The sequence below is a fragment of the Rana temporaria genome, chromosome 4, assembly GCF_905171775.1.
Source record: "Rana temporaria chromosome 4, aRanTem1.1, whole genome shotgun sequence".
NCBI classification, from domain to species: Eukaryota; Metazoa; Chordata; class Amphibia; order Anura; family Ranidae; genus Rana; species Rana temporaria.
Genome location: NC_053492.1, coordinates 432991961 through 433010097, shown reverse-complemented (window position 1 = coordinate 433010097; position 18137 = coordinate 432991961). Strand labels below are relative to the sequence as shown.

Sequence of the window (18137 nt, the reverse complement as noted above, 5' to 3'; positions counted from 1 at the left end):
ATTGGATGCGGGGAACCTGCACCCAATTCACAATAATGTGAACCAAACCCTAAAGAGCATTTAACAAGTGGTGAGGAGGCATTGTACTGTATATCCTCTTTACCACCTGATTCAACCCCTTGGACCCCAATCCGGTTGCGGGGCGCTTGAAGAGCAGCCCTATTTAGTTGATTGGGTCACGAATGGCAGGCTTTTGCATCACCCAAAAGCGAAAGAGGGTATAATTCTTGATGTATACACCTCCAGCCGCTGCCTCTGCAGCTAAAGGGGGAGCGGTAAAATTGTGGCTCCAGCACAGTGCTTAACCGTCTCCCAAATGTGTGAATGAGCCCTTAGAGAGTGGGATTCTTTCCAGCAAGGAAATGAGCAGCAAAAAACACTTCCCCATTCTATCAAAACCAGAAAAAAAAGATGAATTTACGTATACGTTAATATTTGTGTTGTCCATATGAATAGTATAAACAGCTCACTAGAATATCTTAGTCGCTCTTTGTTCTTCCCACCCCTCCGTACAATATTCAGTATTAGCTGATCATGAATGTATGTGAATTTAATGCATCTTCCACTCCATGGTTTACTACCTTTATATACCTGGACTCTTGCCTACCTTTTCAATAAAGCTTTTGATGAAGTTCTAATGATGGCATGAAAGACGTCAGGAGCTGTTTTAGTGCCTTTTCATTGATTTTTGTAATACTGAAAGCGGCTTTTAAAATCCGAGAGATCATTATCTTTTTTTTCCCCCCACTTTGCCACTCTCTATTTGCATTGCTCTCCTCTCCGTGTCGGTATAAACGTAGTTGTCTGCTTCCCTAAGTGAAAACTATAATTGTTTTTGGTCATTTTTACTTTAAGGCCTCATTCACGCTTGGCGATTTGCCCGTGATTCTAAATTGCTGTAAAATTGCAGGAAAACGCACAATGTGCAAATGAGGTGCAATTGTGCTGCAATCGTCGCTCAACAGAATCGCGGCAAAACATCCACGAAGCTCATCACCCAAAAAAGGAGCAGGAGCTTCCGTTGGGTGACAAAAACGCATAAGGCAGCCTATGGAAGTTAATGAGCTGTCCTATGCATGACATGCAAGAATACGTGAAAATCATGCTTAAAAACTCAGGAGGTGTGAACAGGGCCTAATGTAGAAATTCATATTTTTTTTATTATTACCTATAAGTCTATAAATGTATATTTATTATCCAACCCCCAGCACTGCCCCCCAGGTTCCTCCTTGGTTCAGCACTGTCCTCTATGTGGTCAGCATCTTTCTGTCAGCCCAGAACATCCTTGACATGTCCCCTGGGGGTGTGTCATTACACAGCCTGGGCTCACAGTACTCCAGGACTAATAGGCATTCACATTAGCCATTACATGAACACCGCTCAGTCCAGGAGAAAGGACCAACCCATGCTGAAAAAGAAGAGGAAAAACTCAGGACGTCATCAGACCAGCAAGAAAACTGCTGTGAAAAAGTATTCAGCATTTAATAAAAAAAGTTCAGTGTCAGTAGTGTGGCCAGGTAGGAGACAATGCATTTTGCGGCATACAATACTAGATATGTGCACTGCCGAAAAATATGTTAATTTTCGTTTCATTCGTTTTCTGGGTCATTCGTTATGATCGCAATTTGAAAATGAGTAGATTCGTAAAATTTGAAAATTCGTAAATTCAAAAATAAAAAATAAAAAACGGAAAGTTCGAAAGAATAACTAATTTATTAATAACTAACTATTAAATTATAGGTACTGGAATTTCCTTTCAAATTTGACTGTTGGGAATGTAACGAATATAAATTCATTTATTTAAGTTACGAATTATCTGAAATAATGAATGCCGCAATAAATGTAACGGAACAATTTTAGAATCTGGAAAAATTTGTTAAACAGCTTTTCGTTAAAGGGGTTATAAAGGTTCATCTTTTGTTTTCTACGTTGGTTTCTTTAAGCTAGTGCATTGTTGGTTCACGTACCTTTTCCTAGCATTGTTGTATTGTATAGGCATGTGCAATTCATTTCGTTGCGAATTTGTCTTTTAACAAATTTCAAAAATGTGTTAATTTGGAAATATCCAGATTCAAGGGGTTGTAAAGGTTCGTTTTTTATTTTCTAAATAGGTTACTTAAAGCTAGTGCATTGTTGGTTCACTTACCTTTTCCTTTAATTTCCCTTCTAAATGTTTTTTTCTTTATTTTCTTTGTTTGAATATCTCACTTCCTGTTTCTCCTCAGTAAGCTTTCCACCATCATCTGAGCAGTGGCAAGTCATTTAGAACAGCTTACTGAACACCTTACTGAGGAGGAACAGGAAGTGAGAAATTCAGACAAAGAAAGTAAAGAAAAAAACATTTATAGCTAGATTCAGTAAGAGTTAGGTCGGCGTATTAGTAGATACGCCGACCTAACTCAGAATCTGCGCCGACCTAGGTTTAAGTGTATTCTCAAACAGAGATACACTTAAACCTATCTAAGATACGACGGCTTGCGCCGTCCTATCTTAGGGTGCAATATTTAGGCTGGCCGCTAGGTGGCGCTTCCATTGCGGTCGGCGTAGAATATGTAAATCACTAGATACGCCTATTCACGAACGTACGCCCGGCCGACGCAGTACAGATACGCCGTTTCCGTAAGAGATAGGCCGCCTAAAGTTATTCCATCAAATAGATGGAATAGTAATGTTAAGTATTGCCGCCGTTCCCGCGTCGAAATTCGAAAATTTTACGTTTGTTTGCGTAAGTCGTCCGTGAATAGGGATTTACGTCGTTTACGTCCACGTCGAAATCAATAGGCCCGTGCGGCGGACTTAGCCACAATGCACACTGGGAAATATAGGCGCCCGGCGCATGCGCAGTTAAAAAAAACGTCAATCACGTCGGGTCTAGCCTCACTATCATAAAACACGCCCCCTCAGACAAATTTGAATTAGGCGCCCTTACGCCCACCTGCTTTAGGCTACGCCGCCCTAACTTAGCAGGCAAGTACTTTGAGAATCAAGTACTTGCCTCGCTAACTTACGGCGGCGTAGCCTAAACACGCTAAGCTACGCCGCCGCAAAGTTAGGACAGGGTACATGAATCTAGCTATTAGAAGGGAAATTAAAGGAAAAGGTAAGTGAACCAACAATAAACTAGCTTTAGAAAATAAAAAACGAACCTTTACAACCCCTTTAATCTGGATATTTCCAAATTAACAATTTTTTTTAATTTGTTAAAAGACAAATTCGTAACAAAACGAATTGCACATGCCTATACAATACAACAATGCTAGGGATGGGAGGAGGGACCTGGATTAGGTGGCGATTCCCAAGCAGTTCCAGAACCTGTCCCGCTTCTTGTCCCAGATGGGATAGTCACATGCTTGGCTTTTGGAGATACTCAGCCATCTTGTGTCACTGACTCTCCTCTGCTCCTCACAGACTCCTGGACAGAGGCCTGAAAGGAATGTCCAGTCCAGTTGCTTTCTAATGCTTTACTTCACCCCCTTCAATGTACACAGTCACAGTGCAGAACACTCATTAACAATATTCAGTACCATTGCCACCAGCCATCTCCCCTCCTGATCCCAACCAGTGCGCTAAAGGTGGTTGCACACAAATGGGGGTTTATTTACTAAAGGCAAATCCACTTTGCACTACCAGTGCACTGCAAGTGCACTTAGAAGTACAGTCGCTGTAGATCCGAGGGGGACATGAGGTGTGGTGAGATAAGCAGGATGAGAACCAGCGAGGAGTACAGTCACAAAGGCCAAAGGAGTGAAGGAGGAGATGGTCAACTGTGTCATAAGTAGCAGAGAGGTCCTACCATGTGGGTCTTTAAAATTGCTCTTTGGTGTTGTCACCTTGTCACATGGTACCTTTGATTGAGTATAAGGGGACATGCTAACAGAGATACAAGTTACAGCACACTGCTTGAATCCTTACAGGAGAATGCCATTCTAACACGCGGCCAAACTCTTGCCAAATCCGATCTGTATGCAACGTGGAAGCCATCACATGGTTATGATATACACATAATTAGCAGCGAATAACATGAGAAAATGGGTGGTGTTATGCCCTACACTAAATTCACCATAATGACAAATATTTGTGTCCATTTAATGACCATAAATTAATCATGGAACCTGGAGAGACAGCTGAAAATTGATGGCCTTCACTCAGGCAGTGATGTTGTAAAAGCCTGTAGACATCCGTTGGAATTTAATAAGGGTCATTAAATGCACAAAGCAGGTCTCAATCCCCGGCGTTGGTATTCTGCGCGGGATTTGTGGATACATAAAACAGATATTTAAAACTGCATAATAGAGCCAGTAAGTGGTCTCACAGTTTCATCAGGCGGTGGGAAAGATATACAAACCAAACCAAAGTAAACCTGTCATTTGAGAAATAGAGGCGGCTATTGATGACCTCTTTCTGGAAATTATACTTCTGTGGCTATCGTGCTGATCCTCTAGCTTCAGCCCTTTCTGAGTCAATACGTGTGGAGCAAGCAAAGTCAGAACTTTGGATAGGCATCCTCATTATGAGTCCGTATTGTATTCAAATGATGCAGTTTAGCAATTGCCGCAAGTTTTGTAAAGCAAAACTGTGTTTTGTGAAGGACGGATAAATTGTATGAAGGAAAGCTGAAGTGGAGGTGTACTTTGACCATGTTTGGCAAAGCAACAGGTTCACCTAAATCGGAGCTCAACTGTATCTGAGCAGCACAAACTGAAAACACCAATTCATTTTTAATATTCAAAGCAAATTCACCCATCCATCCACATGTCCATGCTTTATTTTGTTGAGAAATCCCTTCCTAGCCGTAGCCATCTTGAATAAGGGCAAATGATTCAAGTAACAATTACCTTCAGGTTGTTGCAGGCTGGCTGGTAAGGAGCAGGGGATTTTTTTTCAGTTAAGTAAAGCCTTTTAAAAAAATATCTGGAGCCCCTAAAGCAGTGGTGTTCAACTTTCTTAATATTGGGGGCCTCAAATTTGGAATCTGTAAAGGTGACCTCCCCATCCCCTTGGTCCCCGCTGTACTTACCTGCCACGATTATTAGAAAGCAAGTTTCCCTAAAGCCTCTCCAATGGTCCAGGGATTTGAAATCCCTGCTGCTTTCTGTTCTATCTGTAGACGCTGCCAGTATGGACTAGATGTATTCTGATTGGTCAGCACCATCACACGGTCAATGGAGGCAGGTACAGCAGGTCTGGCGTGGTGTGGGGAGGGAGTCCGGTGTTAGGTCACCTTTACAGATTTTGTGTAAAGGTAAACTTACAGAGACTTTCAGAGACTGTGGACTTGTTTTAGACGTTGTTGGAGTCTGAGGATATGCTTCAGGAGACAGTCGAAGACTGAAGACATATTACATAAGTGTGTTAGAAATCACTACTATAATTGGGCAATAGAAAAACACAGATTAGTATCTGCAAGGGCCCAAAGAGACACACGAGAAGTGCCAAAGGGCTCCATGTGGCCCCTAGGTTGCAGGTTAGGCACCAGGGTCTCAAAGCATTCCAACATTTAGACTATGAGAAAAACTGGTCAGCCCTCCCCACCCCACCCCATAATGAAATGGTCAATCCCTCAGCAATGCATCTTTAAAGCTTGTTTCTGCCCCAATTATCTTGATTGCCCCCCCCCCCCCCAAAACCATTATGGTGCACACAGCCTCATGTATGATGTCCTTATCGTTAACCTTACATTTATTTAAAAAAAAATTAAATTTAAATCGTTCCTATTACTATTGCAATTATTTTAAAACATTATTATTCTGTTTTGCAGATTTTTGGGGATTTGTTTGGCAGATTTATTATTATAAATTGCTTAAAATTGCGATATAAAAATATTCAGTGTGGCTTTTTATAAATACGCACATACAGTAGTTGAAAGAACCTTCAGAAGTCGAACCTCTCACAGCACTCTTGCAAATGTGAAATGCTTTATGAGCCACTGATCAGATCACTGTAGCAGTGATTTTGGCATATGTACAAGGCTATATCCATGGAAGCATGTATGTATTTACACAAAAGAGGCTTGAAAGCTACAAAAATCCCTCTTGTTTGGATACACTAATTTCCCTTGAATTAAGTTTGTCTGTGAGCCAAAACAATAGTAGTTATGCAGCCCTCCTGAGCTTCATCCCTGATGATTTCTACAAATAATTGGAAACTTCTTAGGTAGCCTTACGAACCAACATTATGTTTAGTTCTGTGGATGGGCAATGCTTTCTTCTATAGAAAATACATCTTCTAAATTAAAGCTCGACTCCAGAGAAAACTTTTTTCTTAGCTTTACATACAGCAGTAGTCGCCAACCTTTCAAAACTCACCATTGTCACTAAGAATGTGCAGCAATTAGCAGAGGGTGGGCAAGCTTCAGTGGCATCAGGAACTGTTGAGCTTTGCCTGTCAGCAAAGCCTAGGATTTGGCCATAAGGGCAAGGTTTTCAAATTGCTGCTGATGCCTGCACTTTATATCTGCAACAACTTATTCTTTTTTTTTTTTTTTTTTCTTCTTCATTGGCAGGGTCTCTTTAACAGTGCAGTGATTTAGGAAACAAAAATATTGCCTTTTAAACATCTTATCCATTGGCAATGTGCATATGTGTCCCAACGAGGGTCATAGAGACAACCCAATTTTAGGTTTCTTTTCTGTAAAAAGCTGCAAAATATGTTGGCATACACTACATTAACAAAGGTTTGTGGACACCTGACCATCAAACATACAGTATATGAGCTTGTTGAACATCCCATTCCAAACCCATGGCTATTTATATGGAGCTAGATCCCCTATTTGTAGCTCAGGACAGGTACTGAAATTGGACCAGAAGATCTGGCTTGCGACTAGTTATCCAATTCATTCTAAAGATGTTCAGTAGGGTTGAGGTCAGGTCTCTGAGCAGGTCACTCAAGTTCCTCCACACCAAACCATGTCTTTATGGTGGAACATATTTTCTTTAAGGTTGGAAACACAAAACTGTCTAAAATGATTTTGTATGCTATAACAGTTCTCTTTATTGGAAACACCCAAACGCAAAATCTTGGTGGGGGTGCATATATACTTGGCCATATTGTGTAACTGTGTAGGTCTGATGTTCATGAACTTTGGCCTTATAGTGTAAATGACTGTGGTTTCTAGCAATGGGATCACTAACAATTAAAAGAGAAGTTGACATATTCTCAAATACGTAGATTTAAACATACCTTTGCAATATATGGACCCAACACAGTTACTTCTGGTGGTTGCACACCCACAGGGCGTGCAGGTCTCGTTGTGACTTCTGCCCATTCACTGCTGTTGCTTCCCCCATTAAACGTGGTCATGATAACCCTATATTCATAGGTTTTCCATGGGCTAATGCCCTTAGTTGTATCCTGGTAGAGCATTGTGTGATGTCCAGGTACTGTTACCAGGGTATATACATGATCTGTACCCTTTAATCTTCTTTCAATCCTAACATTTTCAACTAAACCGTTGGGATGAAGAGGAGGCCTCCAGCGGATCATTACAGAGGTAGGCGTATCAGAATGGAGATTGAGTGGTGGAATTTCACTTGGTGCATCTGGTGGAGTCATCACCCCCAGTGACTCCTGGGACATTGAACACCCAGCAGAGGTGCATGCTTCCAGCTGATAGCGATAAGCTGTGAACGGGGTTACATTTTGAATTATGTGCCGTGAGCGGTTTCCAGGGACGACTGCCTGCAGGCTTCCATTTTGGTAAATGTTATAATGGGTAATAATTCCATTGAGTTCTGATGGGGCCGGCCATGTGACTGTTATAGATCTTGATTCTAAATGGGAGAGAACTGGCGGATTCATAGGTCCTGGTTCTGTAAAAGACAAATCAATTGGTAATATAGGTTAAAGTACGTGTAAAATCAAATACTCCCCAATAATAAGCTTTTACATCTTACTAATCTGCAATGATTTTTAATCTGCAGCTTTCATTAAATAATACTCCACAATACTGCCATGAAGGTCTCTGTCCAGTCTTATGTTATGGTAACAAGCTGTCCTTGTCTCAGTTGTCTTCCTGCGTTGGCAATTTGCTAAAAAAAACTTTTGATGGAGACTACAAGTGGCTGTTTCAGGACATATTCTGCAGGCATAGTCCATTGTTGTCACCACCCCCATTTAGTAAAAATGCAACGACTCAACACCTCAAACCAGGTACATTTTTGTAAAAAGAAATTCAAGTGTGAAATTCTACCAATGTCCGCCAAATAATATGAGGCAAAATTTATAAATTTACCCGTTTATATATATATATATATATATATATATATATATATATATATATATATATATATATATATATATATATAAAAATAAGAAAAAGTGGATACCCTGCGCTGCCAGATATAAGTGGACAATAGCTGCTAACACGGCTCTTTCAACAAAAACAGAAAAAAACATATATATATACATTGCTTTTGAGCCATTTTGTAATTTACTTTTATTAGTCTGTGAGTAAAGACCCACACAAGGCTGCTGTTAAGATCATGTAGTGGAGTCCCCCTCCCCACTGCACTGGTCAGATGCTTGGCAAGGTGGGGAAAGGAATAAGTACAAATGCTTACCTTATACCTCACTCCAGCAGGCTTCTTCCTCTTTGGAGATTTAAGTCACCCAAAGCCATTTCACTTCTCAGCCCAACCAGTGCTAGCTTTCTGATATCAAGACTTACCATACAAGGCCTGCATTGTAGGTGAGTGCCTGCCCAAATTATTGGAGCATCATGCAGGCCAGGCCGAGCCCATGGCATTGGACATTTTAATAGCAACCCAAAGTGGAGCTTTAAATTTACCTTTCCGTTTTGAATGTATAGCTACATAAATGGTTAAACAGTGTGTAAAATAAGTATTAAACACACCACTATTTTTCTAGATAAATATATTTATAAAGGTGCTATTAAAATTGTGTGTATAAAACTGCGCAAACTATAATGTGAACGTGAAATAGGCTGCCAACATAACAAAGTGGATGCTTCGTGAAAAATGGATGTAAAAAATGTAGCGCCTAACAAAGACCCTATAAAAGGAGTCTTTATAAGAACAGAAAAGTATTTTAAAAGGTGAGTATACACCCCACCATATAATACTGAAGTGATCGGAATCAAATAAGTCAACTGTGCAAGGTGTGATCAAACAAATCAAAAATGATAAAGGTGCTATTGACATTTTCCCCACATGTCAATAACAACCCATGCAATCCATACATACAAAGGAACTAAAACAAATAAGTTAAGAAGTTAAGTTATGTGTAATAAAATAAAATGGTGCAGGGGAAAAGTATTGAACACATGAATATATGGAGGTTAAAAAAGGCATGGAAAGTCAAGACACCAGCTGAAATCTATCAATACTTAGAAAGCAATCCTGACCCTCGTCTGTGCAAATTAATATCAGCTGGTTCAGTCTCAACTGATGGGCTATAAAAAGGTGTCTCATTACCAAGGTGTCACACAAGAAACATCTTATGCTTGGTAAAAGCAAAAAGCTCTCTCAAGACCTTTGCAACCTTTTTGTTGCAAAACATACTGATGGCATTGGTTACAGAAGGATTTCCAAACTTCTGAATGTTCCCATGAGCACTGTTGGGGACATTATCCGGAAGTGAAAATAACATAATTTCACCATAAACCGGCAATGATCAGGTGCTCCTCGCAAAATTTCTGACAGAAGGGTGAAAAGAATTTATAAGAAGAGTTGTCCAAGAGCCAAGGGCCACTTGTGGAGAGCTTGAGAAAGACCTGGAATTAGCAGGTACAATTGTTTAAAAGAAAACGATACGTAATGCACTTAACAGCCATGACCTGTATGCACGCTCACCACGCAAGACTCCATTGCTGAGGAAAAAGCATTTTGAAGCTCATTTAAAGTTTGCTGCACAACATTTAGACAAGCCTGTGAAATATGGGGAGAATATAGTCTGGTCAGCTGAGACCAAAATTTAACTCTTTGGATGCCATAATACACACCATGTTTGGAGGTCAAATGGCAGTGCACATGACCTGAAAAACACCCCCAGTGAAGTCTGGAGATGGGAACATCATGGTATGGGGTTGTTTTTCAGCATACAGTACTGGCAAACTTCATATCATTGAAGGAGGGATGAATGGAAAAATGTACCAAGACATTCTTGATAAAAATGTGCCGCCATCTACCAGGATGATGAAGATGAAATGAGGGTGGACATTTCAGCAAGACAATGATTCCAAACACAAAGCCAAGAAAACTCTCAATTTTTTTCAAAGAATAAAAAAAAGCTGCTAGAATCATCATTCAGGTCAGTTAAAGTAATATGAAATATTTTTTTTTGCGTTAAAATAAAAAAGATGTTATACTTACCTGTTCTGTGCAACAACATTGCACATACTGGTCCCTTACCTCATCTTTGGCAATCCCCCATTGGCGCTGTCTGCTCCTCCCCCATCTGGGTGCCTCCTCAGCAAGCCGTGACAGCACCTGTGTTGGCACGCTTTCAAGTTGGGCTCTGTGTGTCCATAGACACACACAGGGCAGGTAAGCCACACCCCTGCTCCCTCCCCACAAAGTTTGACTGATAACAGCAGGAGCCAATCACTCCTGAGGCTTTCAGTGTCTCCTGTGAGACCAGGAAGTGGGAGGAGTGCTGTTGCAGCCAGGATGGGGCAGAGAGAATACAGGAAAGTGTTTAGAGATGGGAGGGTAGAGGAGATGGTAGGGAGTTTTTTTTTACATTACTGCAAGGAATGCACTAAAGTACAAAAAGTTTTGCCTTTAGAATCACTTTAGCTCCACAGTTAACCCTACACCAGGGTTTCTCAATTAGGGTTCCTCCAGAGGTTGCTAGGGATTTCTTGAGCAATGAGCAATTTCTGCCTTTCAGATAAATTCCCACTGACACCCTTGATCTTTTTGGATATATGTAAGGGTATAATTCTCTGCATTGACCACAAGTGTAAGGAGCATTTTTCCCCAGTGACCATTACACTAATGTATCATGAGTTGTAGTTATAGACATTTATAGCAGGAGCTCCTTGAGACTGCAAAGTTATTTCAAGTTGCAAAAGGGAGAGTGTTCCTCTAATGCCCCGTACACACGATAGATTTTACGTCGGAAAAAACCTTGGATGGTTATTCCAACGGAATTCCGCTCAAACTTGGCTTGCATACACACAGTCACACAAAAGTTCTCTAGACTTTCATCCGTCAAGAACGCAGTGACGTACAACACTACGACGAGCCAAGAAAATGAAGTTCAATTACGGTAAGTCGAATTGTTTCAGAGCATGCGTCAGAATTTTGCGCGGAATTCCTACAAGTGATTGGCTTTTCTGATAGGATTTTTTTTCCATCTGAAAATTTGAGAACCATCTCTCAATCTTTTGCTGACAGAACATTCGGATAGCAAAAGTCCAATGGAGCATAAACACGTTTGGAATTTCTATTCAAAAGCTCACATTGGACTTTTGCTGGCGGAATTTGCGATCGTGTGTACGGGGCATTAGTGGGACTTAGAAGGACAATACTACTTTATATATCAAAACCATAGGTCTAAGCAAATTATATTTTTATTTGAAAAACAAATTAGTAGTAAAATCTACAGTACAAAGAGTGTACAGGATGCAACACAAAAAGGACATGCAAACATACAATGCAGTGAGGCACAACCACTACTCTGTTGTATAAATGGAACAACAGAAATAACCCTAAGTAATTTCAAGGGTTGAAGGGCTGCTCTACACACAAACAATAGCAAAAACCAAGGGCCAGTTTATTGTCCTTTAGACATTAGGGAGGTGGACTGTGGTTGAGGGGACTAAACAATGCCTCTAACAATGACATGTCGATGTCACAGGGAGAAATAGTGGCCATTGTTGGTGTCAGTGGGAGGAATGGTTCCCCCTGAAGGCTGTAGAAAGGCAAGCAATGGGCCGCATTTGGCCCACAGGCTGCAGTCAGGAGACCGCTGATTTAGACAATCAGCTTTAATGTTTTTAAATATTATTTTATTAAAAAAAAAAAAAATGGTACAACAACAATATTTACAGAAAAAGGTCATTAAAACAACAACACTAAAGCCTCGTACACATGATCGGATATCTGATGGAATTTAATCTGATGGATTTTTTTGTCGGATATCCGATGAAGCTGACTTTCATCAGTCTTGTCTACACACCATCAGTCAAAAATCCGACCGTGTCCAAACGTGGTGACGTAAAACACCACGACGTGCTGAAAAAAATGAAGTTCAATGCTTCCGAGCATGAGTCGATTTGATTTTGAGCATGCGTGGATTTTTGACCGATGGACTTCCACACAGACGATCGTTTTTTTATCCATAGGAAAAATTTAAAACGTTCTAATTTTTTCACAGATGGAAAACATATCGATGGGGCCCACACACGATCGGTTTGTCTGATGAAAACAGTCCATAGTCCATATATGGAAATACAAGCAAAAAATTACTTAGAGAGGTATTAAACTCAAAATCCAACTTTTATTATATTGCATATTGTTATATAAGCTAACAAACCTATACAGTACCTTTAATACCCAGGAGCTGTCGCTGACTGCGGGTCCTAATCAAGGTGTGGATGGGGACCACTCTGGGCCAGTTCAACATATTTTATTGCTGCTGGTCCAAGAGGGAAATGCCCTCCTACCCACCAGTCTAGCCCTCCACTGTCTCTAATAATATATTAATGTGCTAAATAACAGATTTTAATTTTGCCATAACAAACTTCCAGAAATAATAATAAAAAAAAAACTCTTTACTATACACCGTATGTTGTTTCTAAACACAATACAGTACATTCATTTTCCTCCAGCTCAGCATCGCTATTTGTAATTCTCACCCATGTTTTGCAATTTATCTACTCCCTGTTAATATTGTAGGTGATTTTTTATGGTGACTGTGACAGAAGCTGCCGATCGCGCTCTCTCGCCCCCTGATAAATAAACAACGCACACACCTGACCTTTGGGTTAACAGGTTTTAATGCCTCCTCTACTCAGCAATCTAACAGATTCAATTACCATAAAGGTTCAAGAGCTCGAGCGCATACTGAAAGCCAGCCGCCATATGCCCGTATAGGCGCCGCGCAACGGCACGCGCTCCAGAGCCCCCCAGAGAGCTTCCTTAATTGTAAATAATTTCACCACGCGACACAATCAAGTCACCTTGAATGGAAAGAAAAAAAAAGAAAAGAAAAAAAGCTTCAACGTGCAGAGGGAAAGTGTTATTTAAGCTTTACTGGGCTGCGTTAAATTCTGCAATTTGAAGGGCTGTTAAGTTTTTCAATTGAAATTTCATTTAAAATGCAGGTGCCTTTTATTATATCGAAGCTTTACTGCTCTCTAGGTACAAGAGGAGAACATGGTGCAATAACAGCAGTCTAGCTCGATCACTGATCAGTGTAACAGCTGTAATTTTGGAACATTTGCCATTGTTATAAAGCACATCCTGATAAGTAAGAAATTGCTACGGCAGATCAGGGGAAACACCACAGCCCTATCTGTTGCCCAGAGCGAGTTTTGACATTTATGATTTTTTTTCTTTTTTTTTTTTCTTTTTTTTTGTGTGTCTCAGAGCTGTAGATTTTATTGTATATCTTAAAAAAAGAAGATATAGTTGCATTTGGTAATTGTTTAAAATGGCCTGAGTTTTTTTAAGCTTCAAATGTCAGGGGGTTTAGAATGTAACAAAATATGTCAGATGGGGAATTTGAGAATGTTTATTATATATATTGCACACATATAATACGGAATGGTCTGTGCGCTGGAAGCAAAGGTTTCCCCGTGACTTTTGGACAGCGGATGACCTTCCTTGGAGACCAGCAAAATGACTGCCGGTGCCGATTGCTTAACCCCTGACTACTGATGTATGAACTTTATATTTAGGTCATGTGGCCTCTTAAAGTGAAAAAGTCTAATCTGCTGAACCCTCGTTTCTAAGTTATTTCAAGATAAGCTATAGTCGTTTTTTAACATTTTTAGTCATATGAATGTTTTTTTTTTAGATATACAATTTAACGAGATCAGCCTAAAAGACAAAAAGACAATTGTACCTTTGTACAACTAGAATGTAAATAATTTCTGGCTACTTGGACAAATATTTAAAGCTGAATTCCAGGAATTCAGCTCCATTGTAAAGAATAAATGCACACTATGAGTTAAGTCCAGCGAGGTCCATGACACCTCCTGGGTTTATCTTTAAAGCAGAGTTCCACCCAAAAGTGGAATTTCCGCTTAAACCACTTCAGGAGGATTGGGACTTCCTCCTTCTACCCAGGGACCGCTTAGGCAATATGTCATATCGCCTACAGCGGCCCCTTCCTGTATGCGATCGCCTGGGACACGTGACAGGTCCCAGGCGATCGTCTGACCAATTACAGTGCGCAGCGCCTCTCGCGCATGCGCAGTGAGTGCCCGACCGTGAAGCTGAAAGCTGTCACGGCCGGGTGCCCACACTAAGAATGAAGACGCCGGCCGGAGAGTGGGGGGGAGAGGAGCGGAGCTCCGGCCGCCGCGTCGCTGGACCGTGGAGCAGGTGAGTGTCTGTTTATTAAAAGCCAGCCAGCAGCTACACTTTTTGTAGCTGCTGACTTTTAATAAACATTAAAAAAAACTGGAACTCCCCTTTAATATTTTTATCTGACAGGTTTATTGCTCTGCCGAAAGACACCAGGTGCAACTGAAGACTTCTGGAGATTAGGGCGGGAGTATTCAAATACCTGGCCTGAATATTTAGTAGGGTCTATGCAAGCCATGCGGAGGTGTGCACGATCACCCTAACATACAAACCTGACAGAGGGATGGGCAGGGCATGTACCTACGGTTGTCCCCCCCTCGCTGTGCTTTGGTAACTCCTTTCTACGAATGTCTCCACAGCAGCTCTTACGCTCTCCTTCGACTATCTTTCTTTCATCCCTCTCCTGGTTTTTTTTCCCTTCCTTTTTCCCTTTCTTTTCAACTCCCGCCCATCTTCGGGTCACTCCCCCCTTCTTTCTTTCCTTTTTACATTCTCAATTTTTTTTTGTAAACAATCTTATTGTGAACAACGGGGCTCCCCTGGCCGGAATCGTTCTTTACTTCAAGTGACAGTCATCGATGTTATTTACTGTATAACGATAGGAGTTAAGCTGTGGGCAATAGCCATTGGGCTGACTCATTACACATGTTCACTTGTGATTGTCACTAGTTTGTAACTCTGGATGTTGTTTTTTTGTATTGTCTGTTACACTACAAATAAATATATTTTCAACCTGAGGAGATTGTCTTCCCTTGAGTGGGAATGGATCTGTAAAATCCAGGGGGCGCTTGCCCTGGAGCACTCCTGGGCTGGACCCTGGACTGCTTTTTAGGGGCTGCATTCATGAATTGTGTAAGTTCTAGGACCCCGTGAGCATCTTCACTTGTATGGAAGTTTTCACATCCCCCAGCTATGAAACGTAGACTGCTTCACTCTCCTATTACTTGCTCTACACTTTGTTTCATGGTCTCCAGCTGTGCGCATATAGACTACTCTAGTTTGCTACTACTTCTTAAGTGATTACTATTACTACTAGTAAGATAGAAGTTTTCTCGGCTAGCAACTTGTTTCAATTTGGAGCATCCTGCATCACTCCAAAAACTCCTCCCAAGTTCTACCAGCAATACATTTACAAAAAAAAGGCCCCCCTAGACCGTTTATTAAACCAGAATGGATGGACCGCTGCATGTCCAGCTGCCTCTATAAATGTATTTTTTTCCCCACTTTACTGGGGTCCAGTGTGTTTTTAATTGCATTCCAGTGCATTTTACTGTGTTCCAGTACAGTCCAGTGCAGAAAAAAATGCAGCATTTTCTCCTTTTTTTTCTGGAAATGGAACGCCCTGGAACTCACTGTACTTTTGTGAATTATGCCATTGGAAAACATATACTGTAACCTACTTTCCATGTGTTTTTGATGCAGAAAAAAACACACTGGACTGCATGTGGTGTAAACTTCCCCTATTGTAGTCTCAAATAAATTCACATCACTACAAATAAAGTATAGGAATACAGCATACAACAGCTAATGAGTTTTGAGCTAATTTAGCACGTAATCATAGCTGACTGGTCAACTAGGATTAAGCACTGAATTAACACAAAACGCGTTAGTGATGTATGGTGTATTCCCCTACTGTATTTGCAGTGATTATTATTATTATACAGGATTTATACAGTGCCAACAGTTTGCGCAGCACTTTAAAATATAAAAGGAAGACAATACACCTGTACCTAATAGAACTGCTGAAGATGATTGTGAAATTTTGGGTACATATTGGGCAATCTGGGGTGGGTGCTGCTATAGAGGCTATTTACTGGACAGTGCAATCAGCGACCTTAGTAAATGACTTCTGAGACTAAATCAATTACAATCATTTGACTGGGATTAAACTGACCAATGAAACCATAGTAATACAAGGGGATCAGTGGAGCACAGTCACTGTATTAAGCAGTAATAAAAAAAAAAACTTTCCTTTTTGTGTGTTAACAAAAACTAGAACTAGAAACAAGATTCAGTCCAAGTTTTTCTTTGTTTCTTTTTGGTATCTGGACATAAAAGGATAATAAACTGATTCATTTTATTTTTCAGGTTTGCACAGTTTTAACTGTTTTTTTTTTTTTTTTACTAATTATATTAAATGTCGAGCTGACTGCTCCCCTTCCTGCCCACTTCATAAGTATGAACATATATTATTATTATTATTATTCAGGATTTATATAGCGCCAACAGTTTACGTAGCGCTTTACGCTATAAAAGGGAGACAATACAGTTATAATACAAAAAAATACAAGAGGATTAAGAGGGCCCTGCTCAGAAAAGCTTACAATCTAATAGGGTGGGGCAGGTGGTACAAAAGGTTGTAACTGTTGGGAATGAGCTGATGGAAGTGGTAAAAGATTAGTTGGAGACGTGATAGGCTTCCCTGAAGAGATACGTTTTCAGGGAATGCCTGAAGGTAGCAAGAGTAGGGGATAGCCAGACAGGCTGAGGTAGCGAGTTCCAGAGGATGGGAAAGGATCTGGAGAATTCCTGGAGACGAGCATGGGAGGAGGAGACGAGAGAGTTTGAGAGTAGAAGGTCTTGAGAAGAGCGGAGAGGAAGGTTTGGGTGATATTTGGAGACAAGATTGGTGATGTAGCTCGGGGCAGAGTTGTGAATGGCTTTGTATGTTGTGGTTAGTATTTTGAATTTTATTTTATTTTTTATTTAATTGCTATTACCTTCTGTACCACCATCCCCTCCCTTTAGAATGTAAGCTGTACGATCAGGGCCCTCCTGTACCTTCTGTATTGAACTGTACTGTAATTGTGCTGTCCCCCCTCTACTTTGTAAAGTGCTGCGTAAACTGTTGGCGCTATATAAATCATGTATTATTAAGGGTTAAATGGAACAAAGGGTAGTAGCTGTGGGAGGATGATCAGATGGACAAAGTGAAAATACAGTTGTTAGGTGTGGGTAGGATAGGCTTCTCTGAAGAGGAGGGTTTTCAGGGATCCTTTAAAAGCTAATAGAGAAGGAGATAGATGGACAAATTGGGGTAAGGAGTTCCATAGGCTTGGAGAGGCTCTGGAAAAGTCCTGGAGACGAGTATGGGAGGAGGTGATGAGAGAGCTAGAGAGCAGGAGGTCTTGAGAAGAACAAAGAGAACGATTAGGTTGGTATTTAGAGGCTAGGTCAGTGATGTAGCTGGGGGCAGAGTTGTGGATGGCTTTTTAGGTAGTTGTTAGTATTTTGAATTTAATTTGTTGGGCGAGTGGAAGCCAGTGGAGGGATTGACAGAGAGGAGCAGCAGAGACAGAGCGGTTGGTAAGGTGGATGAGTCTGGCAGCAGCATTCATGATGGACTGAAGGGGGGATAGGGTATGCCGAGGTAAGCCAATGAGGAGGGAGTTACAGTAATCGAGTCGAGAGATGACCAGGGAGTGAATTAGGAGTTTTGTTGTGTCATTGGTTAGAAAGGGGCGTATTTTGGAGATGTTGCAGAGGTTGAGGCGGCAAGATTTGGACAGTGATTGGACGTGGGACTTGAAGGAGTGTTCAGAGTCCAGGACTACTCCTAGGACCTTGGCATGTGGGGATGGGCTTATGGTTGTGCCATCAATTTTGACAGAGAGATCAGGGGAAGAGGCACGTGGGGGAGGA

General features: G+C 40.9%; 1 protein-coding gene across 1 annotated transcript in view; it reads right to left on the bottom strand.

Annotated features, from left to right (window-relative positions):
* Nucleotides 1–18137, bottom strand: part of USH2A (usherin) — a 1018338-nt gene that overhangs the window by 388642 nt on the left and 611559 nt on the right. The window contains exon 41 of the mRNA XM_040347840.1: nt 7180–7808. Coding sequence (XP_040203774.1) covers nt 7180–7808 — 629 coding nt within the window. The remainder of the gene's footprint in view (nt 1–7179; nt 7809–18137) is intronic.